The 26526-nt window shown below is 41.4% G+C and overlaps 1 protein-coding gene across 1 annotated transcript in view; it reads right to left on the bottom strand.

Moving 5' to 3' along the window:
- Window positions 1–392: 392 nt before the first annotated feature.
- The window catches only part of LOC140481489 (ras-related protein Rab-38-like), a 79238-nt gene continuing 53104 nt past the window's right edge, over window positions 393–26526 (bottom strand). The window contains exon 3 of the mRNA XM_072577756.1: window positions 393–6067. Coding sequence (XP_072433857.1) covers window positions 5912–6067 — 156 coding nt within the window. The 3' untranslated portion in view covers window positions 393–5911. The remainder of the gene's footprint in view (window positions 6068–26526) is intronic.

A 26526-nucleotide genomic window follows, 5' to 3' on the forward strand; every position in this document is an offset into this window, starting at 1 on the left:
AAACCCACGCAGACACGGGGAGAACGTGCAAACTCCACACAGTCAGTCGCCTGAGGCGGGAAATGAACCCAGGTCTCCGGCGCTGTGAGGCAGCAGTGCTAACCACTGTGCCACCGTGCCGTCTTGTGGGGTAAAATATTCAGTTTTATAAATAGATCTATTTAGGTATAGTTATTTGTGGTCTCAATCACTGTCTCCTGCACAAAATGTCATACTCAGGAATTTGTCAGGAAAGTAACAATCCAGTCCTCATAATTGCCAGACTCAGCAAAGATAACCTACTCCTTTAACTACTTTTTAGTAAAATGTGCTAAAGTGTTAGCTGAATGTCAAGTGACTATTCGCTATTGCTGCTCAGACTAGAACTACGTTAAAAATCACACAACACCAGGTTATAGTCAAACAGGTTTATTTAGAAATACAAGCTTTTGGAACACTGCTCCTTCCTCAGGTAGCTAGTGGGGCAGAATCATAGGACACAAAATTTATAGTAAAAGATCAAAGTATCATACAACTGATGCGAAGTATTGAACAAATCTACATTGCTGTTAAGCCTTTAACCAGCCATTGACAAGTCAGGTTATATTTTGACAGAACATATGAGGGAACAATCCTTCACATGTTTAACAACCAGTTGACTGTGGAAGTAAGAAAGCAACTAATTTGTTCCCACCAGCAACAACAGCACATCTCTTTCTGCCAAGGCTAATTGTAGTTTCATCTGAAAATCCAGAGAGACATCCAACCTTCATTCACCTTCAATAAATCATATAAGAGGATCACCATCCAAGCCTGACCAAGTTCATCTTAGATAACCAATTTCAACACATAGTTTATTCTCTTGTTATTCCATTCGTAGCCTAAGTACAGGTATTATCTGTAAAATTCATCTTTTCTTTTCTGTGCTTGAGTATGTGAGTATTTTGTTCTGTTTAAATTCTAGGTGTCGAGTGAATAAACATTTATCTTTTACTCTGATTTAAAATGGACAGGAGCAAATTTGTGTCTACTATTAAAAAGTCACAATGTCCAAGATGTCTAAAAATACTCTTTTGCAAAATATACATCTTGCTACAAACCACTGACAGGTGAACAATGGAAAAGTTATCCCACGACCAGCTCTTCTAATCCCATAATTAAATGCAGAGCCACGGAGTCAAGATATTTATTTAGGGTCAAAACTATCTCTGCAATTATGAATTACATCTCTAAAACTGATCAAGCTACATTAATTTTGATGCTGCTATACATGGTGGTTTAGTGGTTCATACTTCTGCCTCACAACAAAAGGACCGGGGTTCAATTCCAGCCTCGAGTGAATGATGGAGTTTGCGCTTTCTCCCATTTCCAACAGAGTTCCCTCCAGTTGCTCCCTTTCCTCCCACAGTCCAAAAATGTGCAGGTTACATAGATTGGCCATACATTTCCTGTGGTGTCCAGGTTGTGTAGGTTAGCCATGGGAAATGCAGGTTTATGGGGATAGGGTCGGGGGCGAAGTAGATTTAGATGGGATGCTTTTTGGAGGGTCAGTAAGGACTCAATAGGCTGAATGGCTTGCTTCTGTTCTGTAGGGATTCTATGAATACAGCCCAACTAATGCCCTGAGAATGACTGCAGGGAGCTGCCTACTGCAAAACGCTTCAATGAGTAAAAGGTTTGCTCTTGCTAGAAGCTAAAACTCATCATGAGAAAAGGTTGAAAGAAGTCCTCTCCTCAGAGCATGTGGAGTGGTCATGAGAGGTGAAAATCTTGGTGGGATATAGTGAAACCAGACAAAGGAGAGAACACACAAGTGTTTTTAATAATAATAATAATGAGTGGAGATGCTTCACATTTATCTGTTCTCCCTCACAATAGTGACAGGGTTCTTTTTACTTCTTTCTATATAACCCTAACTTGCTTTCATAAGGTTCACTTCTAGCAATGGTGTGGAGGTGCTGGTGTTGGGCTGGGACAGGCAAAGTCCGAAGTCACATGACAAAGTTATAGTCTGGCAGGTTTATTCAGAATCACAATCACTTCACCTGATGAAGGAGCAGTGCTCCAAAAGCTTGTGATTTCAAATAAACCTGCTGGACTATAACCCGGTGTTGTGTGACTTCTGACTTTGTCACTTCTAGCAAACCACCAATCCTTTCTCACTATCACCCCCTGGGAATGGTTCAGAAAATCTGGATGCTCTTTCACCTGTAGTCACCCTGTAGCTGTTTCATGCTTAGACATTGTGTCCATTGCTGTCTGCTATTCTGGAGAGAGGCCCATGAGCATTTAACTTGCAGCAGTAATTTCCATTCCTTCCACAGAGACAAAATCTGCTTGGGTTTTATTACTACTGTCCTACTCTGAACAGAGAGTTAGTAGAGAAATTACAAGAATACATATTTCACTGCTCCACAACTAATTTGCCAGAGAACAGTTCATCAAATCAACACATAATCCTATTATTAAATGGGGTCACTAGATTGACTAGTCACAGCAAAAAAAAAGCAAGTTTTTGAGATTACTAAAATTGTGAAATTGAAAGATTTTTTTTAATATTGTGTTGGCCAGTATACCAGAGTGTCAGTGTAGAATGCCAAATGTCACATTTACAATTCCCAAAAAGATTTGCATTTTCCCATCTGTGAGATTTGACAGGAATGCGGCCACAGAATTTGTAAAGTCAGTCCCCATGCCACTTAATAAACAATGTTGGATGCATTATTGTGCAGGTGGTTACCACATATCAGCAACATCAAAACAGTTTCTAGTAGCCATTAGTGTCTCTTGGCAATTCGCTCACTTCTTAAGTTTGCAATACTTCTACTAGTTTGTGATGACTAGGGAGTGCAAGGGAAAACAGAACCTTTAATCTTTCAGTAAAAAAAGGTTTTATTGGCAGTCTTGTGGTGTAGTGGGCAGCACCTATCCATGAGAGTCAAAAGATTTGCACCAAGTCCCACTCCAAAGGTTTGGCAATAGCAGGCTATTAGAATGTGAAATCCTCTTGGTCAGGTATGTTTGATGTGGACTAATGCAGATCACAATATGGCCTCTGGTAACCTGTTCTAGGGGGAAAAAAAATTATCAATGGAAACAAATGTAAGCTTGTGTATTTGTCTGTTGTATGCATCAACAGAAATAGGGAGCTTCTAATTCTAAAATAAAAACAAGCTTCACATTATACAAATGTACAGGTTACATGATCTGAGGTTATTTTGTGTGGTTCCTAGAATCATGCAATGATTGCAATATTTTCCTTTTTATATGGATATACACAATATGTGTATATTAACATCCATTGTGACAAAATGATCATCAGCAAAATAAAATAAAAATCAAGAGCCAGCAATTTAAAAATCTGTGATTAATGCTGTCAAATTTACACTATTTTTCTAATCAACCTGTTCAGAGATGATATTGCAAACTCTGGAGCAGGTGGGATTTGAACCCAGGTCACATAGTCCAGAGGTAGGGATACTGCCACTGCACTATAAGAGGGTCCTTGTTACCTGTTTGCATTAAAAAGAATAACCTACTTTTCTTATCAACCTGTATAGAGATGTTATTACATACCTCTGGAACCGGTGGGACTTGAACCCAGGCCTCCCAGTTCAGGGGCAGAGACATAATATTGAGCCACAAGAGGGCCCCCTTGTAAGGATTTTAGCCGTGGATGATCTTTTTAAAAAACCTATTTCTCCAATCAACCTGTTCAGAAACATTTTGACACATCTTTGCAGCAGGTGGGCCTTGAACACAGGCCTCCTAGTCTAAAGATAGGGACATTATCACTGTGCCTCAAGAGGGTCCCTGTTGCCTGTTTGCAAGCAGCTACGAATACTTGGATTCACCAACCAGATGAGTTAATGAGTAGTACTATGATTCAGCACCAGATTAATCATTACCAATGTAACAATTCAGGTTGAAGCCTTTCTGTGTAAAAGAGATACTAGTCAAATTCTAAACTGTTGAGATTTGAACATCAAATTTAATAGGGGTCATTTATGTTTCCATTTTAAAGTCTTGTGATTGTTTTTGAATTGTTCCAATACAGACAGACATTTCAACATTGACATTGTTCTTTGTCTCTACTGTACAGAACAACTCAAAACTCCTTCATGCAGAAGGTATAAAAATGCAAATACTCTGCTACGCAGGAGTTCAGTGTCATAGCTGAAACAGAATGGAGATTGAGCAGCACTCAGAGTGGTATTCAAATATGCCAAGACTCTTTCCCTGAACCTAACAGCTAACAAAAATATTTCTGTTAGAACTGTTTGCTATTTTCTGTAACCCAATTTTCTATTCTAAATTGAGAAAGAGCAGCATGCTTTATTCTATTAAAATCAATATCTCAACTGAGACAAAAGATATGACTCAAATACTAGAGCCAGGCATTTCCAGCTTCTTTCCAAAGAAATGAATCATACCAATCATTAGTATCACAAGGTAACAGATATCAACAGTTCTGTCTCTGAACTTCCATTTAAATCACTGCAACACTAGCTTCCCAAGGTTAGAATAAGAGGTGAAATGAAAGCTGGAAGGAACACACTCTGTGTTTGAAGGCAATAATTTAGTCTCTTTTGCACATCATGAATATTTTGCACATGTCAGCGTGGGTGAATCTCATCAAAGCTTCTATTCCCATTACTTTCACAGAAGAGAACATGATTTATACTTATAAGTAAGTTTCCATCAAACTTACGGTGACAAACTCAGAAGTTCCAAAGTAATATCCCCCCTCAAAGAATAATAGTAATCTGTACACTGGAGTACAATAGCACAAAGGTAATTAATATGAGTTTTTCCCATGTTTGTCTTAGGTAAAATTCTGTTTTTGTTATTTTGATGAATGGTTAAGAATTAAATACTGTTGTGCTTAACAGACTTGTAACTAAATTAAATTTTGGATTTACCACTCAGCTGCAGCAAGTGAAAAAACACATCTCATTAGGGAAGGGGAATCTGGATAGATCACCTTGGTTCAAGAATATCTGAATCATTTTGACAGGCTCTCTGACCTGGTAGTAAGGTAAATGACAGAATCTAAGATAGTTTGTAGATGGCACTTGGAAAATCGTAACATAATTAGGCAGAATGAAAAATTTTATGAAATGGAAATTGTGTTTTACAAATCTCTTTTGAGAATGTGCTTTGAAGGGAAAATGAAAGAAAACCAATGGAGATTAGATATTTGGGTTTTCAGAAGGCATTTCAAAAGATGTTACATAAGAAGTTGTAGAAAGAGGATTACGATTTAAGGGATTTGGGGTAGCACTATGCTCAATATCACCTTCCTCCTCTTGCCTCATAGATGTACCAGTCCTCATGGCTTAATTTTTTTAATATAAATAGAATGGCAAGTAAGATGGCAGTGGGTATCACAAAACATCCAGCAAACATTCATGAAATCATAAAATGCTGCCAAACGTATGTGATTATATTTTGATTCGCACCACTGGCAGATAAAAATTACACTGGAAATGAAATTTATGTCTGGCTGGGGTTCAGAACGGGCAGGGGTAGATCAGTTGCTGACATATATCCTACTAGCATTCCTTTCTATTGGAATAACTCATCTGCTATAGCCCCTTTTCTGCCCCTGTCAAAGTTGAATTTTATCCTCTTCTTCTTTTGAATGCACAATGTAAAGACAGTGCCTGGTCCAAAATTAGTCATTTGTGTGACACAAAACTTCTTTTGTGACATAAAACTGCCTTTTCTTTCCTAATCCTGTGAAGCACTGTGGATTGATTTTTCTGTTAGACATGAGATACATCATTGCAAGTTATTGTAACTGAAATTTCAATTCTTTCACATTTTTCAAAATTCCACCACCATTCAGATTCCAGTTAATAATGTTCTTATTTCAAATACAAACGTAAGTATGGAAGTTGTAACAGGCCTGTTACAACTAGATCCAAATCTAAGACTTAAAACAAGATGAGCAGCTGCTGTTGCTTCTGAAGGAATTGAGTGCTGGGGTGACAACATCAGACTCAACAGACTGTGCAAGATCATTTTCACTATCCATGATGTGTTTGACCAAACATCGAGCCGCTTCATCAATGTTGACATTTTCCTGTGGATGAGAACAGAAGTTAAATATTAATTTGTTAACATAAGGAAAAATACATGCTACTTTAGATCCTGTATTGTGAAATTGTTGTCATAATTGTATTTGTATAGTAGATCATGTCATGAAGTTGAAGGTGTGAACTGTTCCTTTAAGAGAGAGTTGTGAACTGACAGCGGACAAGCACCTGCACATGTTACTCGATGGCAGTCCCAGAGTGTACTGGAAAATTGAAAATATGTAACATTTGGCTATGAAATGAATACCTGAGTTTTGGTTGCTGTTTTGACAACAATTTAAATTTAACCAATCAGTTTAAATTATGCCCCAGGATACTAAAACCCAATCGAGCTTAAATTTATTGTTTTGCCAACATTGAACCAATGAGACGATCCAACATTGTGGGCATATAAAATGTGAACATTTTGAAAATTGGTCAGAGAGCAACTGCTGTCGAGACAGAAATGTCTGCAGAGCTAACATCTTGCTCTCCAAGAAATTAGGAAACATTCTATCAAAGGAATCGCTTCATATGAAACATACTCGCAGTAAAATAAAGACAACAACCCAGGCAGATCTTCAGCTGGAAAAGGAAAGGCACAGAAGATGACAGTGACTGTGTGGTTTTGAAATTAAGTTGATATAAGTTTAATAAGGTCTTATTGGGATAGCATATTGTTATAGATTTGGAGGCAGATAACCAGCATTTAAGAGAAAGGGGTGTTTAGAGTTGTGAATGGTTGCTTAATGTTCACTTTTAGAGTTGAAAAAATAAATTGATTTCTTTAAATAGTGGAACTGGGGAGTTCTGAGCCACTCATATTTTAACAGATTATGAGGTGAGGCGAGCTTCTCTGGGTGTTTGGTTTAATTAACAGAGGGGTTCACCTCTGGGTCAGAGCAGTTTGGGAGCTCGGGTCCAAGATTTGGATGGATTTAGACAGATCCACGCTGAGATTTGGACAGATTTGAACAAATTTGGGGTACAAAAGATCCCAGCAGTTTTAAACACTTGCCGATTAGTGTCCTAGATCTTTAAGTAAAACGTAGGTGAAAAAAGTATTTTTTTTAAAATTTCAGTTACTTGAGATTGGTTCACTTAAAAGTGAGGGAAATTGCTTTTAAGATTGCAAAAGAGGTTCTGGGGTTTGAAGAAGCTTTCCAAATTTGCCAAGAAAGCTTAGAAAGACTGAGGAAGGACATACTTTTAGATTTAGTGAATAGGTTAGGATTGGGTTTAACCAGAGACAAAAAGAAAATGAAAATTCTAATGGAGTTGGTCAAGCACTTAGGTGTATCAGAAAAACAAACAAGTAGAGTTAGAAAACTTAAATTGCATTTGAGGCAAATGGAGTTAGAATATAAAGAAAGGGAAAGATGAGCCATGTCAGAGGAAAAACAGCAAGAGAGAGGAAAAAGAAAGAGAGAGAAGAGGGAAAAGAAAGGGAGAGAAAGTTCTTACCTGAACAAAAAGAAAGAGAATTGAACATCAGAAGTTGCGAATTAGTCAGGAAAGTCAAGTTAACAGGATGGCCATGAAGAAAGAAGATAGTGATGTATACAAATATGTTAAAACATTACCACATTTTTATGAGAAAGTTGTCAAAGCCTTTTTTATTTCATTTGAAAAATTGGGTTGGCAGATGAAGTGGCCAGAGAACTTGTGGGTAATGCTAGTTCAGGCTAAACTGGTAGCAGAGCCAGTGAGATATTTGCAGCGCTGTCAGATGAGGGGTCAAGAGATTATGCAGATGTCAAAAGGCTATTTTGAATGCTTATGAATTAGTACCAGAAGTGAATAGACAGTGGTTCAGAAGTATAAAGAAGGAACCAGGTCAGACTGATGTGGAGTTCGAAAGAATTAAACACAGTAATTTTGATAGATGGGTGCGGATCTTAAAAATAGATAAGGTCTAAGAGGCTCTAAGATAGATTATTTTGCTGGAGGAGTTTAAAAGCTCACTTCCAGAGATGTTCAGGTGGATGAACAGAAAGTTCAAGAAGTGAAAAGAGCAGCAGAGATGGCAGATGAATATGCATTGGTACATAATATGAAATATAGCTTCCACCAGGAATTTCATCCTGTGAGAGATAGAAATTGGGAGATGTGAAAATCCTTCACTACAAAACAAAAAAGTAGAGCACATTGGTAATAGTTTACCACAAGTAAAAAAGGAAACTCAAGAGGGTGGAAAGGAGGTGAAAGGCCTCAGGTGTTTTCACTGTAGTGGAGTGGGACACACAAAACTACAGTGCTGATGGTTTAAGAGGGGTATTGGGAAAAGGTGTTTTCACTGCCAGAAGGTGGGAACACACAAAAACACAGTGCTGGTGGTGGAAGTAAGGCACTGTAGAAAAAGATGCGGTAAAAGAGGCTAAGCCAGTGCTATTAGTGAAAGTCGTAAAGGAAACCCCAAGAAAAGTCAACGAGCTGCAGTAGAGTGAACAAACTAGGCACAGGCTGGATATTGAGTTAGCCTGATCCCTTATCGAAACTTCATCTTGTCTGTAAATTTCAAGAAGAATAGGAGGAGAAGGGAAAGAAATTATGATTTTGAGAGATACAGGAGCTGATCAGTTTCTAATAGTAACAGATGAATGTATTTACACTCTTCCTGACATTCCTGAGAGAGTGGTAATTTGTGGAATAGATGGACAGGTGGACATTCCCCTGTTTAAGATCAGGGTGAATAGTGGGAGTGATTGACAGGAAGTCAGTTCCAGGAATACAGTTTGTTCTTGGGAATGATTGAGCAGGATCCAAGGTGGGAGTGACACCCTTGCTGTGGAGAAGCCAAAGAAAGACCAGGGAACTGAGGAGTTAAAAGAAAAATCCCCTGGAATTTTTCCAGACTGTGTACTAACAAGATCCCACTATTGTAAAGTCACAGCATGAAGCAAAAACTAAAGAGAAAGATGAAGGAGTTGAGGTTCAGTTAACAGACACCAGGTTTGATGTGATGGTGCAGGAAAAACCTGAACAGGCGCAAAGTGTTTATTCCTGGAAGGCTAATAGACTTACAACAGAAATATGAGACAATAAAAAAAAATATTGATGCATACTCAGAAAAGGAATCAGAATGTATTCCTGAGAGTTATTATCTTAAAGGTAGAATCCTGAGATGAAAATGGAGACCATGACAGGTTAGTGCAGAGGAGAAATGGGTGGAAGTGCACCAGATTGTGTTGCCAGGCCAGTACCATACAGGCAGGAGGTATTCTGGGTAGCACAAGAATTACCAGTAGGATGTCACCTAGGGGTGAGGAAGACTCAGGTTAAGGTTCAAAAGCATTTCTATTGGCCTGGACTGCACAAGGATGTGGTTGAAATTTGCTGTACATGTCATACATGCCAAATGGTAGCTAAGCCACAGGCAGTAATAAAACAGCATCTTTGTTGCCAATTCCCACATTTGAAGAACCTTTTACATGAGTTATGATTGATTGTGTAGATCTCCTCCCTAAAAGTAAAAGTGGGAACCAGTATTTGCTAACCATAATGGATGGGTCTAGCAGATTTCCATAGGCAATTCCATTACAGAGTGTTAAGGCAAAAAGGGTGGTGGAAGAGTAGTAGCTCTCTTTACCCAGTATGAGCTACCAGATAGATTAGTCAGACCAAGAGTCTAATTTTATTACTAGGCTGTTTACAGAAGTCATGGATAGCTTAGGCAAACAGCACTTAATATCAAGTGCATACCACCCTAAATCCCCGGCAGCCTTAGAAAGGTGGCATCAGACCCTGAAGAATGTAAGAGCATACTGTCAGGGTTACATAATTGTTTGGGATAAAGGTATCCCATTTGTATTGTTTGCCATTAGAGATGCCCCAAATGAATCTACTCAGTTTACTTCCTTTGAGTTAATATCCAGACATGAAACGAGAAGGCCTTTGAAATTAATTTAAGATAAATTGAAGGATGAAAGTCAGAGATCTCACAATTGGAATATGTGTGGGAGGTGACGGAGGGATTAAATCGGTTAGGTGAGTTAACTGAACAGCACCTGAAAAGGGCATAGCATAGAATGAAGATGGTGGCAGATTAAAAAAAACTCTAAAATTCGGCTGTTTTCCTCTGAGAATGACATGTTAGCATTGTTGCCAGTGGTAGGAGATCCCTTCAAAGCCAGGTCTAGTGGTCCCTATCAAACTGAGAAAAATTTAAGCTAGTTAAACTATCTGGTAAAGATACTGGATAGAAAAAAAACTGTATCGGGTATGTCATGTGAATATGTTGAAAGCTTACTGTAATAGAGATAGGGAACTAGAGAAACAGGTGTTAGTTACTGCCCTGCAGAGTGAGGAATCAAATGAGTTTGATGTGCCTCAAAGTACGTAAATAATGAGTAAGTCCTTGAGGAATGGGATAGCTTAGTGAACTATCTGTCTCAGGAGTAAAGAGCCCAGCTGAAAGATTTGTTACAGCAGTATGAGGACGTATACAGGAATAAGATGGGGAGGACGAGTACTATTGTGCACGAGGTGGAAATAGGAAATGCTGTTCTGATAAAACAACACCCTTACAGACTTAATCCTTTCAAATCTACACAGGTCCAGAAGGACATGGATGTGATGCTCAACAAAGACATCATTGAACTAAATCAGAGTAAGTGGAGTTTGCCAATCATGTTAGTTCCCAAACCTGATGGGACACAACAATTTTGTGTGAAGTATTGAAAGGACAATGCCATAACAAAATTGGACTCCTATCCAACACCAAGATTGGATGGCTGCATAGAGAAAGTTAGACAAGCCACTTACATCACAAAATTGGACTTACTGCACGGTTATTGGCAGGTACTTTTCAGGGAAAGTAGAAGAGGTTTCTGCATTCGTAACCCCAAATGAGCTGTATCGATTCAAAGTGATGCCCTTTGGAATGAAGAAGGCACACGCAACATTCCAAAGACTCATGAAAGACTTGTGGCTGGATTAACAAACTGTGCCGTTTATCAGGATGATGTAGTGATCTTTAGCGAGTCATGGAAAGATCACATGGTTCAGTTAGCAGAGCTCTTTGAACGATTACGAGAAGCAAAACTGGTAATAAACTTAAAGAAAACAGAATCTGCAAAGGCAGAGGTGATGCTCTTGGGACATAAGAGCGGTCATGGAAGGTTGACCCCAAGGATTATGAAGATGAAGACCATCAAGAAACTTCCATGACCATTCTTGAAGCAAGAGGTGCTTTGATTTTTGTGACTAAATGGATTCTACTGGAAGCTTGTTCCAAACTTCAGCAGCAGAGTGGCACTGCTAACAGATTTACTAAAGAAGAATATAAAAATATCAGTGGACAGAGCAATGCCAGGAGGCATTTGACAATTTAAAAGCAGTATTGACCACCGCACCAGTTTTAGCTACACCCAATGTTTTGAAACCCATCAAAGCTGTAATCGATGCTAACGATATAGGAATTGCAGCTGTACTGCTACAGGAAGATGATGGAATTGAACGACCAATTAGCTACTTTTCAAAGAATCTCAACACCCATCAAAGAAAATACTGTACCAGCGATAAAGGATTATTGAGTTTGGTACTGGCCTTACAATATTTTAACGTTTATGTGACGGAGAATGTGTCAGGGATGGTTGTGTAAATGGACCACAATCCTCTTACATCCTTAGAAAGATTTGAAGACAAAAATATGAGACTATTTCATTGGAGTCTTATGTTATAGACTTTTAATTTACAAATTTTACATGTTGCGGGTAGTAAAAATGTGGTAGCAAAAATGTGTTATCGTGGATTTAAAGGAACAAGTATAGATATGCCCCGAGCTCTAGAATGCTCAACCTGTAGAAATAGTTTATCTTTCTATCTGGTCCTTTCCTGTTAATATCTTGAAGACTTTGATCAAATCACCTTGTAACCTTTTGAACTCGAGAGAAAACAGGCCAAATTTGTACAATCTCTCCTCATAACATAACCCTTGAAGTCCAGGTATCATTCTTGTAAACTTGTATTGTACTCCTTCCACATCCAATATAAATTTCCTAAGGTGTGGTGCCCAGATCTGCCCACTGTAATCTTTAGATTAGATTCCCTACAATGTGGAAACAGGCCCTTCGGCCCAACAAGTCCAAACTTGACCCTCTGAAGAGTAACCCACACAGATTCATTTCCCTACATTTACCCCGATTAATGCACCTAACACTATGGGCAATTTAGCATTGCCAATTCATCTGACCTGCATATCTTTTTTTTGGAAACGAGGGAGGAAACGTAAGCACCTGGAGGAAACCCCACAGACACGGGGAAAGTGCATGGGATTGAGGGTGATTTTAGCAGTTTAGATCAGAAACTGGCAAGCTGAAAGAAGTCAGAGGGTGGTGATTGATAGGAGATGTTCATCTTGGAGTTCAGTTACTAGTGGTGTACCACGAGGATCTGTTTTGGGGCCACTGCTGTTTGTAATTTTTATAAATGACGTGGATGAGGGCATACATGGATGGGTGAGTAAATTTGCAGATGATAGTGCCGAAGGATGTTGCAGGTTACAGACGGACTTAGATAAGCAGCAGAGCTGGGCTGAGAGGTGGCAAATGGAGTTTATTGGGGAAAAGTGCGAGGTGATTCACTTTTGAAGGAGCAACAAAAATAGAGAGTACTGGGCTAATGGTGAGATTCTTGGCAGTGTAGATGAGCAGAGATATCTTGGTGTCCATGTGCATAGATGCTTGAAAGTTGCCACCCAGGTTGATAGGGTTGGTAAGAAGGCATATGATCTATTGGCTTTTATTGGAGTGGGACTGAGTTTCAGAGCCATGAGGTCATGCTGCAGCTACACAAAACTGGTGCGGTTGCACTTGGGAGTATTGCGTACAGTTCTAGTCACCACATTATAGGAAGGGTGTGGAAGCTTTGGAAAGGGTTCAAAGGAAATTTTCTAGGATGTTGCATGGTATGGAGTGAAGGTCTTATGAGAAAAGGCTGAGGGAATTGTTTTCATTACAGAGAAGGAGGTTGAAAGGTGACTTAAGTGAGACGTATAAGATAATCAGAGGGTTAGATAGGTTGGACAGTGAGAGCCTTTTTTCTCAGACAATGATGGCTAGCCGGGGGAGGGGGGGAGCATAGTTTTAAATTGAGGGGTGATAGATATAGGGCAGATGTCAGAGATAGTTTCTTTACTCACAGAGTAGTGGGAGGTGATGCAACAGTGGTAGACTGTCCAACTTTAAGGGCATTGAAATGGTCTTTGGATAAACATATGGATAAGTGGAATAGTTTAGGTTGGGTGGGCTTCAGATGGTTTCACAGGTCGACGCAACAGCAAGGGCTGAAGGGTCTGTAATAAGCTGTAATGTTCTATGTTCTACTGGAATGCTACACTTACATTTTGGCACTAGTATTGGTCGCACATGTGGCTTTTAACATATTCCTGTAACCATGCAGATATGGGCTATACTTTCTCCCTGAATTTCAGGTGCACATTACTGTCAGCAGTAACTATAAACAATGTTGTCATCAATATTGAATATTAATGAGCAGAGAATAAAACACTGTTGGTCCTTTGTTGGTACTATTGCTTGCAGCCTGCTCTACAGTAGAAAAGCACAAGATCACTGGTAACTAAGACGAATGGCACCCATGATTTAGTTGACTAGTACATGATCTAAATTAACTGAGGCACCGCCTCCTCAAGGTATGTCATATACCCTGTGAAAATGTTACACAATGCAATATTAAGTACTGTTATGATCCCAGGTGGCATTATTACTTGGCAAATTAGATTCCAGACTGAAATTAATCTTCACAGATCCCATTGTGTTTTGATGGTTTCTCACTGAAACATAAGCATGCAATGTTGTAGATTTGGTTTTAACAAGAAAATGGAAGTTTAACTTCACTTATTTTGTGTAATAAATTTAATAAATAAATGGCTTACACGCAACAGAATTTGAAAAGATTTTGCAATGCATGGTACAATACAGTCTCTTCAGTCCCAATTCTCATAATAGTATTCAAACACCAGACAGAATTCCCTTCTCTATCACATCTATTGGATTGCCTTAACTTTTTCTTCCCCCAATTACTAGTCTTACAAGTTTAACAGCTTTATCTTAGATTATTCACACAACTAAACTTTGAGTTGCTCAACTTACAGCTGTGCAAATCATTGGTCAGACCAGATTTGGAATCGGGTGTTCTGATCTGGGCACCTAGTTTAAGGAAGGATGTTAAGGCCCTAAGAGAGTGCAAAGAAGATTTATTAGAATAATACCAGGAATGAAGGATTTTAGATACATGGAAAGATTAGAGAAATTGCGCTTGTTCTCCTTGGAGCTGAGAAGATTAAGAGGTGACTTTATTGAGGCACTCAAAATAATGAATTGTTTTGACAGGATAACAAAGAATATCTGTTGCCATTAGTTGGTGTGTTAGTAACTAGGGGTCACAATTTCAAGATTGTCAGCAAGGAGCTGGGAGTGAGGTGAGGAGAAACTTCTTTACTGAGCATTGTCAAGATTTGGAATGTGCTGCTTGGGAGAATGGTGGAGGCTGATACCAAAGTAGGGTTCAAAAGAGAGTTGGATATATAGTTGGAAATGATGAATTTAGAGGGTTACAGAGACAGGGATGGAAAATGTGACTAAGCTGGGTAGCTCTTTCAGGCACTGGTACAAATACATTAGACCAAATGGCCTCCTTCTGCACTTTAAAATTCTATGATTCTATGAGTTTGTAAATTCAAACAACCCCTTGCAGGCTTCTAACTAAACACTTCGAGTGGGGCTTTCAACTAAAACCTTTACACTGGAGGAACCCATTTCTTAACTTTTCAGAACTCTTTTCTCTAAGAGAAACAATTTCATATATCTAACTTCAAACAAGACTTCTGTGAACTAAAACAAAAAGTTTTAGGAGCCCAGAACAATAGGAGGTCATTCAGCCCCATCAGCTTGTTTCATCATTCAATTAGATCATTGCTGACTAATTCAATATATCGGTCTTTTACCCATATTCCTTAAATTGTTGGTTGACAAAACTTTATCTATCGCAGATTTAACTACAGGTTTCCAAGCTTACTAAAATCCTGATTCTAACTGAAAATAAGCTACTGTTCCTCAATGATTACAATATTTGTCTTTAAATAAGCCCAACACAAACATTAAATAAGCCCAACACGAAACAGAACTCTCTCATAAAAGTAAGAGAGAGGCAAGAGTGGATATTGAATTGCCAGAAAATGAAGCTGAAGTGGTAGTAATCTGGAACAAAGAAAAGGCGGAGGAACTGGATAGGTATTTTGAATCAGTCTTCACATACATAGAACTTCGAGACAGTCAGGGGTCAGAGGTGAGTGTAGTGACCATCATTAAGGAGATGATGCTGGGGAAGCTGAAAGGCAGATAAATCACTCAGACTGGAGAGACTGCTGAGGAGATTGTGGAGGGATTGGTTGTGATTTTTTTTCAGGAATTACTAGAGCCAGGGAGAGTCCAAGAGGACTGGAAAATGGCTAATGGAACAGCTCTGTTAAGAAGGGAGGGAAGCAGAGGCTGGAAATTAAAGGCTAGTTTGCCTGACCTCAGTCATTGATAAGATTTTAAAGTCCAATTTTAAGAATGAGATCGCAGAGTATTTGGAAGTGCATGGTAAAATACAGCGAAATCAGCTCAGCTTCATCAAGGGAGGTCATGCCTGACAAACCTGTTAGAATTTTTTCAGAAGGTAAAGAGAAAGTTAGACAAAGTAGAGCAGAGCCCATACTGCTAGAATAAAGATACTGTATTGGATAGAGGATTGACTGACTGGCAGAAGGCAAAGATGGGGATAAAGGGGTCTTTTTCAGGATTTCAGCTGGTGAATAGTGGAATTATACAAGGGTCTGTGATGGGACGACAACCATTCATGTTAGACATTAACAATCTGGATAAGGAACTGAGGGCATTGTTGCAAAGTTTTTTTAGTTGACCCAGATTTTGGTGGAGGGACAGGTAGTATTGAGAGGATACAGAGGCTGTAGAAGGAATTGGACATGCGAGGAGATTGGGAAAGTAGTGGTAGATGGAATACGAATAGAAAGTGTGAGGTTATGTAATTTCTTAAGAAGAATCGAGGCATACACTATTTTCTAAACAGGGAAAGGTTTCAGAAATCTGAAGCACAAAGGGATTTGGGAGTCCTAGTTCAGGATTATCTGAAGGTTAATGTGCAGATTCAGTTGGTAGTTTGGAAGGCAAATGCAGTGTTACCATTCATTTCGAGAGGGCTAGAATGTAACAACAGGATGTTCTGCTGAGGCTGTACAAGGTTCTGATCAATCCACATTTAGAATATTTAGCGGTTTTGTGCCTGCATCTAATGAAGAATGTGATGGCTCGGAAGGAGTCAGGAGGAGACTTACAAAAATGATCTTGAGATGAAGGATTGTTCAATGAAGAGTGGTTGAAGCCTCTGGGTCTGTACTTGGAGTTTATGAGGAGGGGGGAGAATTTGATTGAAACTTACAAAATACTGAGATGCCTGGATAGAATGGATGTGGAGGTGATGTTTCTGGTAGCAGGAGAGATTAAGACCCAAAGGCACAGCCTCAGAGTGGATGGAATGTTGGATAAGGCTGAAGATATGGGAATTTATTTGAGATTTTGAATCATAGAATCCCTACAGTATGGAAGCAGGCCATTTGACCAATCGAGTAAACACCAACCCTCTGAAGAGTGTCCCACCCAAAGACTCACCCACCCATGTAACCCTGCATTTTCCATGGCTAATCCACTTAGCCTGCCTACCATAGGCAATTTAGCATGGCCAATCCACCCAATCGGCACATCTTTGGAATGAGGGAGGAAACAGGAGTTTCCAAAGGAAACCAACACAGACATGGAGAGAACATGCAAACTCCAAACAGTCACCTGAGGCTAGGTCCCTGGTGTTGTGAGGCATAAGTGCTAATCTCTGAGTGACCGTACAATGTACTGGAACAAGTTAACTGTAAGCCAGACAGAAGAAAATGTAGAAAGCAGTTCTCGATAAAGGTAAATAGGTTAGCACGCCCAAGTTCCAGTTGCAGTTAAAAAGAATGAACAGAACAAGTGTAATTTGTAGTGATTTGGCGCACTGACATCTACCCTGCTGAAGCCAGGTGCAAACTCGAAGACACCTCCTCCTACCGCCCCCTCAAGCATGACCTCACACCCCCATCACCAAACCATCATCTCCCAGACCAAACACAACCTCATCACCTCAGGGGGTCTCCCACCCACAGCTTCCAACATCATAGTTTGGGAATCCCGCAATGCCCGATTCTACCTCCTCACAAGATCTATCAGCCTGACTATCCCGACAGACCTATCGTCTCAGCCTGCTCCTGCCTCACCGAACTCCTCTCCATAGGACCTTGATACGGTCCTATCTCCTAGGTCCAGGAACTCCTTCATATATTCAGGACCCACGCCCTCCACCTCCTCCAAGACTTACGTTTCTCTGGCCCCCAACGCCTCATCTTCACCATGGATATCCAGTCCCTCTACACCTTCATCCCCCATGACGAGGGCTTCCAGCTCTTTGTTGGTTCCTCTTCCGATATCCCCACTAGTACCTTTCCATTGACACTCTTATTCGTTTGGCTGATCTGGTCCTCACCCTCAACAACTTCTCCTTCCAATCCTCCCACTTCCTCTAGACGAAAGGGGTAGCCAAGAGCTCCCGCAATGGGCCACAGCTATGCCTATCTCTTTGTTGGCTACGTAAAACAGTCTATCTTCTGTAGTTACGCCGGCACCACTCCCCACCTCTTCCTCTGCTACATTGATGACAGCATCGGTGCCACCTTGTGCTCCCACAAGGAGGCCGAACAGTTCATCAAATTCAGCAATACATTCCACCCTGACTCTAAATTCCCCTGGACCATCTTTGACACCTCCCTCTCCTTCCGAGACCTCTATATCTACATCCACGAGGACCGACTCAACACTGACATTTTTTTACAAACCCACCGATTCCCACAGCTACCTGGAATACACCTCTTCCCACCCTACCTCCTGCAAAAATTGCTATTCCATTTTCCCAATTCCTCCACCTCCACTGCATCTGCTCCCAGGAGGACCAGTTCCACCACAGAACACACCAGATGCCTCCTTCTTTAAAGACTGTAATTTCCCTTCCCACATGGTTGAATATGCCCACCAACGCATCTCATCCACATCCTGCACCTCCGCCCTCAAACCCCACCCCTCCAACCGCAACAAAGACAGAACCCTCCTGGTCCTCACCTTCCATCCCATCAACCTCCGCATAAATCACATCATCCACTGACATTTCCACCACCAACAAATGGACCCCACCACCAGGGATATATTTCCCTCCCCACCCCTATCTGCTTTCCGCAAAGACTGTTCCGTTCATGACTACCTAGTTAGGTCCACGCCCCCAACAGACCTCCTGGCACCCTCCCCTGCCACCGCAGGAATTGCAAAACCTGCATCCACACCTCCCCCCTCACCTCCATCCAAGGCCCCAAAGGAGCCTTCCACATCCATCAAAGTTTCACCTGCACTTCCACCAATGTCATTTACTGTATCTGTTGCTCCCAATGCAGTCTCCTCTACATTGGGAGAACTGGACGCCTTCTCGCAGAGCGCTTTAGAGAACATCTCCGGGACACCCACATCAATCAACCCCACCACCCGGTGGCTGAACATTTCAACTCCCCCTCCCACTCTGCCAAGCCCATGCAGGTCCTGGGCATCCTCCATTGCCACTCTTTTACCACCCGACGCCTAGAGGAAGAACGCCTCATCTTCCACCTTGGGACCCTTCAACCCATGGCATCAATGTGGACTTCACCAGTTTCCTCATTTCTCCTCCCCCAACTTTACCCCAATTCCAACCTTCAGCTCAGCACCGCCCTCATGACCTGTCCAACCTGTCAATCTTCCTTCCCACTTGTTTGCTCCACCCTCCTCTCTGACCTATCACCTTTACCCCACCTTCATCCACCTATTGCACTCTCAGCTACCTTCTCCACAGTCCCACCCCCTCCCTTTTATCTCTCCACCCCCGATGCTCCCAACCTCATTCCTGATGAAGGGCTCCAGCCCAAAACGTTGATTTTCCTGCTCCTCGGATGCTGCCTGACCTGCTGTGCTTTTCCAGCAACACACTCGAAACAGAATAACATTCTAGCTACAGTGAAGATCAACCAAGAGGCTAAGTTACAGTTGAGACCATGAAACATTTGCACAAACCAAAGGATTTCGACAGTTTAGATTAGATCTCCTACAGTATGGAAACAGGCCCTTTGGCCCAATTAGTCCACACCGACCCTCTGAAGAGTAACCCACCCAGACCCATTCTCCATATTTACCTCTGGCTAATGCATCTAACTCCATGGGCAATTTAGAATAGCCAATTCACCTAACTTGAACATCTTTGGACTGTGGGAGGAAACCGGAGCACCTGGAAGAAACCCACGCAGACACGGGGAGAATGTGCAAACTCCACACAGACAGTCGCTCGAGGCTGCAATCGAACCCAGGTCCCTGGTGCTGTGAGACACCAGTGCTAGCCACTGAGCCACCGTGCCACCCCAGTTACTTGCTCTGTATGGTAAAATCATTTGGAATTGGACAAGCTTTACAAAGTATTCCAAATAAGGAAATTGGCAATTCTGATTCATAGCAACAGCAGCCCAAGAATGCCTGATTTTAACAGTAACTCTGAAACTAACCGGTGAAGAAGAGGTATCCCACACCATAAGTTCTTGGTGAAGAAGCTGAGAAGAGTTCCAGCCTGAATGGCTGCCAACTCTTGGGTAATAATGTTTGGGGCTTGTTGCAAAACCCAAGGTAGAAAAAACAGTGGCTGAGATCGCTCTAGTTGTTAAAGATATATCTTTTTACTAAGTACTTGATAAATTAACTTGTTTTATAGATCTTGTGTGCCTCCACTGTATCACAGAAATGGGTAACAGGACAATCCTTAGAACTGAGAAGAGGAGGTTTTTTTCAGCCAGAGGTTGGTGAATTGGTGGAACTCATTGCCAATAGAAGGCTTGGAAGGCCAAATAATTGAGTGTATTTAGGACAGAGATAGGCAGGTTCTTCCTTGGCAAGGGGATCAAAGGTTACAGTGAGATGAAAAGAGAATGGGGTTGAGAAACATATCAGCCATGGTCAGATTTGATGGGCCAACTAGCATAATTCCGCTCCTTTACCATATGGTTTTATGATCATGTTTGTTTAAAAAAACAATAATGCCTCCAGCTATTCTGACGAGTTAATCATTACGTCCCTTCATACACACGGACTGAAATCCAAGTGCCACCAGTTCAAAATCTAAACTCTGAAACAACTGACATTAAAATAATTATAAATCACATATCTTGCATCACAATATTTAGAATAAATCTTTGAATTCAACATGAGAAATGCTATATGACTAGGAAGCCTGCTAGATCTCATAAGTCCTTATGTCTTATAGATGACAGGTGAAGGATACGAAGCAAAATTAAGCACATTTTACCCAACATTGATCTCCCCTGGAATTGCAGTTAGGACCTGTAATAAAGTGTCAATATTAATTACACTATCAGAATTTTACAGTGACTGTTTCCTGACAAAAAGAACCTTGAGAACTGTGCTTAAGATTTTGATTGCAAAAGATGAATTACTGTGCATAATTAGCTGATGATAAATTTGAAATGCAAATAGCATCACTAGTGCAGCAATCATTTGTAAGGTTTCGCTGTGTTTATGATGGTGTTAAAAGACATCCGTCATATTTGAATAATAACAGAATGCAGATTTGGGTTTTTCTTATTATCTTAATGTTTTTTCCTATTATCTTAAATCTTTACTGGTTGAAACTAGGATAGTGACAACTTAACAATAAATTGGATATATGTGGCTTTCTTTTAAACATAATTAAACATCCTGGGGTGCTGTTCAGAGACATTATAGATAAATAAATAAAGGCAGATGATTTAAAGCTCCTGGGCGGCACGGTGGCACAGTGGTTAGCAGTGGTTCAATTCCCGCCTCAGGCGACTGACTGTGTGGAGTTTGCACGTTCTCCCCGTGTCTGCGTGGGTTTCCTCCGGGTGCTCCGGTTTCCTCCCACACTCCAAAGATGTGCAGGCAAGGTGAATTGGCCATGCTAAATTGCCCGTAGTGTTAGGTAAGGGGTAGATGTAGGGGTATGGGTGGGTTACGCTTCGGCGGGGCGGTGTGGACTTGTTGGGCCGAAGGGCCTGTTTCCACACTGTAAGTAATCTAATCTAATCTAAAAAGTAAGGCAAGAAAGCAGATATGTAGAGATGTTCAGAAAAGGGATTTCAGAGCTTGGGACGCAGGCAGCTGAATGCTGATCAGTATAACAATTAATTTTGCTACCTTTCCTTCATTACTGGTGGCGTGTTTAACAGAAAGTGAGTCAGTCAGTACATACAAGCAGAACAGATGAACAGATGATTGAGGACCAAGGCAGTAGAGTTTTGGATGATCTTAACGTATGGAGGGTACAATGTGAAAGGCTGGTCATATGTGCTTTAGAATAGCCTATATAGGTAAGAAATACATACGTGATGGTTTCAGTGTAATGTTACAAAAGTAATCACCAACAAATCTTTGGTTTCCTTTACCAATTAACTTCATAAACATTCATATTAAATAAGTAACAGTTGTTAGATGAGCAATGTAAAATCACATTGATGTAAATGTGTTAACTTGAAGTATTGAAATTGCTATTCTCTGCATTCTGCCTATATAAGTTATCCCGTTCCTGCATTTAATTTCTAAATGTAATCTATAGCTTTGAGGACACAATGAGGAGAAAGTCATCAACACAAAATGGGCAAAGTCCTGAGCGTGTGAAGCCATATGGGAATTCATGCCACAGGAGTAAAAACAATAGGCTCCCAGCACATCCACTACTTAATGGCCAGATGGGAGGAGATCAAGGATCCTTAAACCCAGATATTACCCTTTCCTTCTTGGTCATAAGTCTTAGAATTTCCTTAAGTTGAGTTGCACAACTGCTACCTTGTGAGGTGAAGTAGTTATATGCAGCTTTCTGGAATATGTTTGCATTCCCATTGACAGGCAAGAGGATTGTACTTGGCCCTTTCATTTATCACTAATACATTTGCTGCATATTTTCATTGTATATATGCTGAATTGGATTATGCTGACACCATCTGGACTTTGAAGGCATCAGAACATGGAACCAAGCCAGAGACGAACACAAAACATTGTTGATTCAAATTCCTGAGCCCTTGGAAAGGAAATCAGAGACTAGGATGGTTTAGAACATAGAACGATGTTGTGCCGAACATTTGTCCTAGCTTAAGCACCTATCCAATTGCCGCTTAAAGGTCACCAATGATTCTGACTCTGCCACTCCCACAGGCAGTGCATTCCATGCCCCCACAACTCTCTGGGTAAAGAACCTACCCCTGACATCCCCCCTATACCTTCCACCCTTCACCTTAAATTTATGTCCCCTTGTAACACTCTGTTGTACCCGGGGAAAAAGTCTCTGACTGTCTACTCTATCTATTCCCCTGATCATGTTATAAACCTCTATCAAGTCACCCCTCATCCTTCGCCGTTCCAATGAGAAAAGGCCTAGCACTCCCGACCTTTCCGCCCCCACCCCCTCTCCGGCCTATCACCCTCACCCTAACCTCCTTCCACATATCGCATTCCCAACGCCCCTCCCCCTAGTCCCGCCTCCCTACCTTTTATCTTAGCCTGCTTGGCACACCCTCCTCATTCCTGAAGAAGGGCTTATGCCTGAAACATCGATTCTCCTTCTCCTTTGATGCTGCCTGACCTGCTGTGCTTTTCCAGCAACACATTTTTAAGCTCTGATCTCCAGCATCTACAGTCCTCACTTTCTCCGATTTCTGACTTCAGCCCATATTACCTCCAAAGGCAGATCCCCCTCGAACTGCCTTTCAGCAGCCGTTTATACCATTTCTAATTAGCAATGCCACCCTCCCTGCTTTTTTACCAACCCCCCAATCTTACTGAAACATGTGTAACCAGGAACCTCTAACAACCATTCCTGTCCCTCATCTATCCACGTTTCCGTGATGGCCACAACATCGTAGTCCCAGGTACCGATCCAGGCCTTAAGTTCACCCACCTTATTTCTGATACTCCTTGCTTTAAAGTATACACACTTGAGCCCATCTCTGTGTGCACAAGTATTCCCTGTCAGTGCAACCTTCTCCACAGCCTCCCTACATTCTTGGACATCCTGAAAAACGGCTAACCTACTTGCTGAACTACAAGTCCGGATCCCATCCCCCTGCCAAATTAGTTTAACCCCCCCCCCCGAAAAGTGCTAGCAAACCTATCTCCCAGAATATGTTCAGGTGCAACCCGTCCTACTTGTACAGGTCCCACCTTCCCCAGAATGCAGTCCAATTGTCCAAATACCTGAAGCTCTCCCTCCTACACCATCCTTGCAGCCATGTGTTCAACTGCACTCTCTCCCTATTCCTTGCCTCACTGTCACATGGCACCAGCAACAACCCAGAGATGATGACTCTGTCCATCCTAGCTGTTAGCTTCCAGCCTAACTCCCTGAGCTCCTGAATGACCTCCCCCCCCCTCTTCCTACCTATGTCGTTGGTGCCAATGTGCACCACAACTTCTGGCTGCACACACTCCCTCTTAAGGATTCTGAAGACACGGTCCGAGACGTCTCGTACTCTGGCACCTGGGAGGCAACAAACCATCCGAGAGTCTCGCTCATGTCCACAGAACCACCTGTCTGTCCCTCTAACTATAGAGTCTCCTATAACTAGCGCTCTCCTCTTCTCCCCTTTCCCTTCTGGACCTCAGAGCCGGACCTCATGCCAGAGACCCGGTCACTGAAGTTTACCCCTGCTAGGCCGATCCCCCCCTCAACAGTATCCAAAGCGGTATACTTATTGTTGAGGGGAACGACCACAGGGGATCCCTGCACTGCCTGCTTCTTCCCCTTCCCACCTCTAACTGTTATCCAGCTACCTCTGTTCTCTGGCGTAACTATGTCCCTGTAGCTTCTATCTATCACCCTCTCAGTCTCTCGAATAATCCTCAGTTCATCCAACTCCAGCTCCAGTTCCCTAACGCGGTCTGTGAGGAGCTGGAGCTGGCTGCAATTCCTGCAGGTGAAGTCTGCAGGAGCATCGGTGGTCATCGAGGTAAAAACAATGACTGCAGATGCTGGAAACCAGATTCTGGATTAGTGGTGCTGGAAGAGCACAGCAGTTCAGGCAGCATCCAAGTAGCTTCGAAATTGACGTTTCAGGCAAAAGCCCTTCATCAGGAATAAAAGCCCCTTTTATTCCTGATGAAGGGCTTTTGCCCGAAACATCGATTTCAAAGCTACTTGGATGCTGCCTGAACTGCTGTGCTCTTCCAGCACCACTAATCCAGAATCTGGTTTCCAGCATCTGCAGTCATTGTTTTTACCTCATTGATTTTAACCCTACTGCGAATCCTCTTGCAAGGATGCCTGCCTTGAAGAAGTTTTCCTCCTCCCCCTACAAGAATCTCAGGGAGTCCCTCTCCCACTGCAACTCCCAGGTCATTTCCTCTGCCCAGCTTTTATTCCTGATGAAGGGCTTTTGCCCGAAACGTCGATTTCGAAGCTACTTGGATGCTGCCTGAACTGCTGTGCTCTTCCAGCACCACTAATCCAGCATCGGTGGTCACCCCTACCTCAAACATCCTGCAGGAGGTACATTCCACTGCCTGCGCTGCCATAACTCTACACTTAGTCTCCAAAACAAGAACACTAAGTTTCCCCTAGTCATCCAAAATACTGGCACTTACTGCCAAGTCCATCACCCTCAGACAGGCAGAGGAGGACTTGAACTTGAACTTGAACAACCTCACCTGAGCTGCCAGGTTAACACACTAGACATTCTCACCTATTCTTTCTTGAACATTCTGGGTGCACACAATCTTCACCCTTTTACTTCCACAGTAACTCTTTATAATATATGCTGGTTAAACACAGTTTAACTTAGAACCTTTCACCTTTCTATCGAACTCACCTCATAGCAATTACAGCTTTTAATCTCCTATCCTCCAGTTAACAGCCTCCTTCCCCATGTCATGTGGCATACAGTTCTACTAGATCAGGATGTGAGCTCATTTACTCAACTTCCTTAAGGAAAAACTGAATGCTTGCCAAAGGAACACCCCAGCTATAAAACCATTCATCCATTCAAAGGAAGGTCACTCAGTTTACAAGAACCCATCCATCTCTCAGTCTAGGAGATAATGTAGAGTTATATACATTTGCATTGAAGAGTGACTTAGAAATTGGAGAAATTGCAGTTGGAGTATTGCATTAAATCCGTGCAAAAGGAAAATGTAATGATTTCATGAGAATGGTCTGGCTAGTTCAAAAATATTAGAATCACAAAGGGTAATAGAACAACCAGTGGAATTCTAAAAATGTTACAGACAGAACATTCTAGTTATTTTCTAACTGTAATAGGACTAGGTCTTGGACCAATAACACTAGACAGGAAGAGCAAGATTCTACACAAAAGGGAGAGAATATCCCACTTCAATTATCTGACACTATATTTGAAAATTTAAGTTGAAGGAGAAAGTTGAAAACTTAGGCTTTAAGGTCTTTAACGGAAATGCAACAAATGGATTCTGAGTTCAGAAAGCTGTATTAAATAGCCCAAATCAAAAACTGAGAGAGAACCAATACTTCAGTGTTACTATTTAAAAGACATGTTGCTATTGAGGAAATAGAGACTACCTCAAATACTAGCTGATGGAAAATGGGCAGTTGTCCAAGAGTGGAATTACATTTAGAATTTGTAACAAAATACTATGAATGGCTCACAAAATTATAATAGTGGATCACTTACGTATGAAAAACTGTAGGCTAACATACTAAAAAGTCCTTCTGCAGCCTCTCCACTTCCTCAATACTACTGATCCCTCCACCTATTGCTGTGTCTTCTATAAACTTTGCAACAATGCCCTCTGATCCTTCGTCCAGATCGTTCATGTATTATGTTGAATAGTTGTGCTATCAAAACTGAATACCACAGAACTCTATTAGTCACCGGCTGCCATTTTAAAAAGGACCCATTTATCCCTACTCTCTGCCAGTCAGCTAATCCTGTATCTATGCCAGTACCTTTCTCCTAATGCCATGATCTCTTATCTTACTTTACAGCCTCCTATGTGCAACCTTGTCAAAGGCTTTCTGGAAATCCAAATAGATCACAACCACTGGCTATCCCTTGTCTAACTTGCTTGCTACATCTTCAAATAATTTTAATAGATTTGTCAGGTATGACCTCATGTTGACGAAGCTGCAGTGATTTTGCCCTATTTTACTATGCATTTCCAAATACTCTCCAACCACATCTTTAATAATGGACCCTGAAATTTTTACCAATGACTAGAGATCAGGCTAACCAGCTGAGAGTCCTTTGTCTTCTGCCTCCTTTTCTTCTTAAACAGGGGTGTTACATTAGCCGTTT

Source organism: Chiloscyllium punctatum, chromosome 9 (assembly GCF_047496795.1).
Source record: "Chiloscyllium punctatum isolate Juve2018m chromosome 9, sChiPun1.3, whole genome shotgun sequence".
NCBI lineage: Eukaryota > Metazoa > Chordata > Chondrichthyes > Orectolobiformes > Hemiscylliidae > Chiloscyllium > Chiloscyllium punctatum.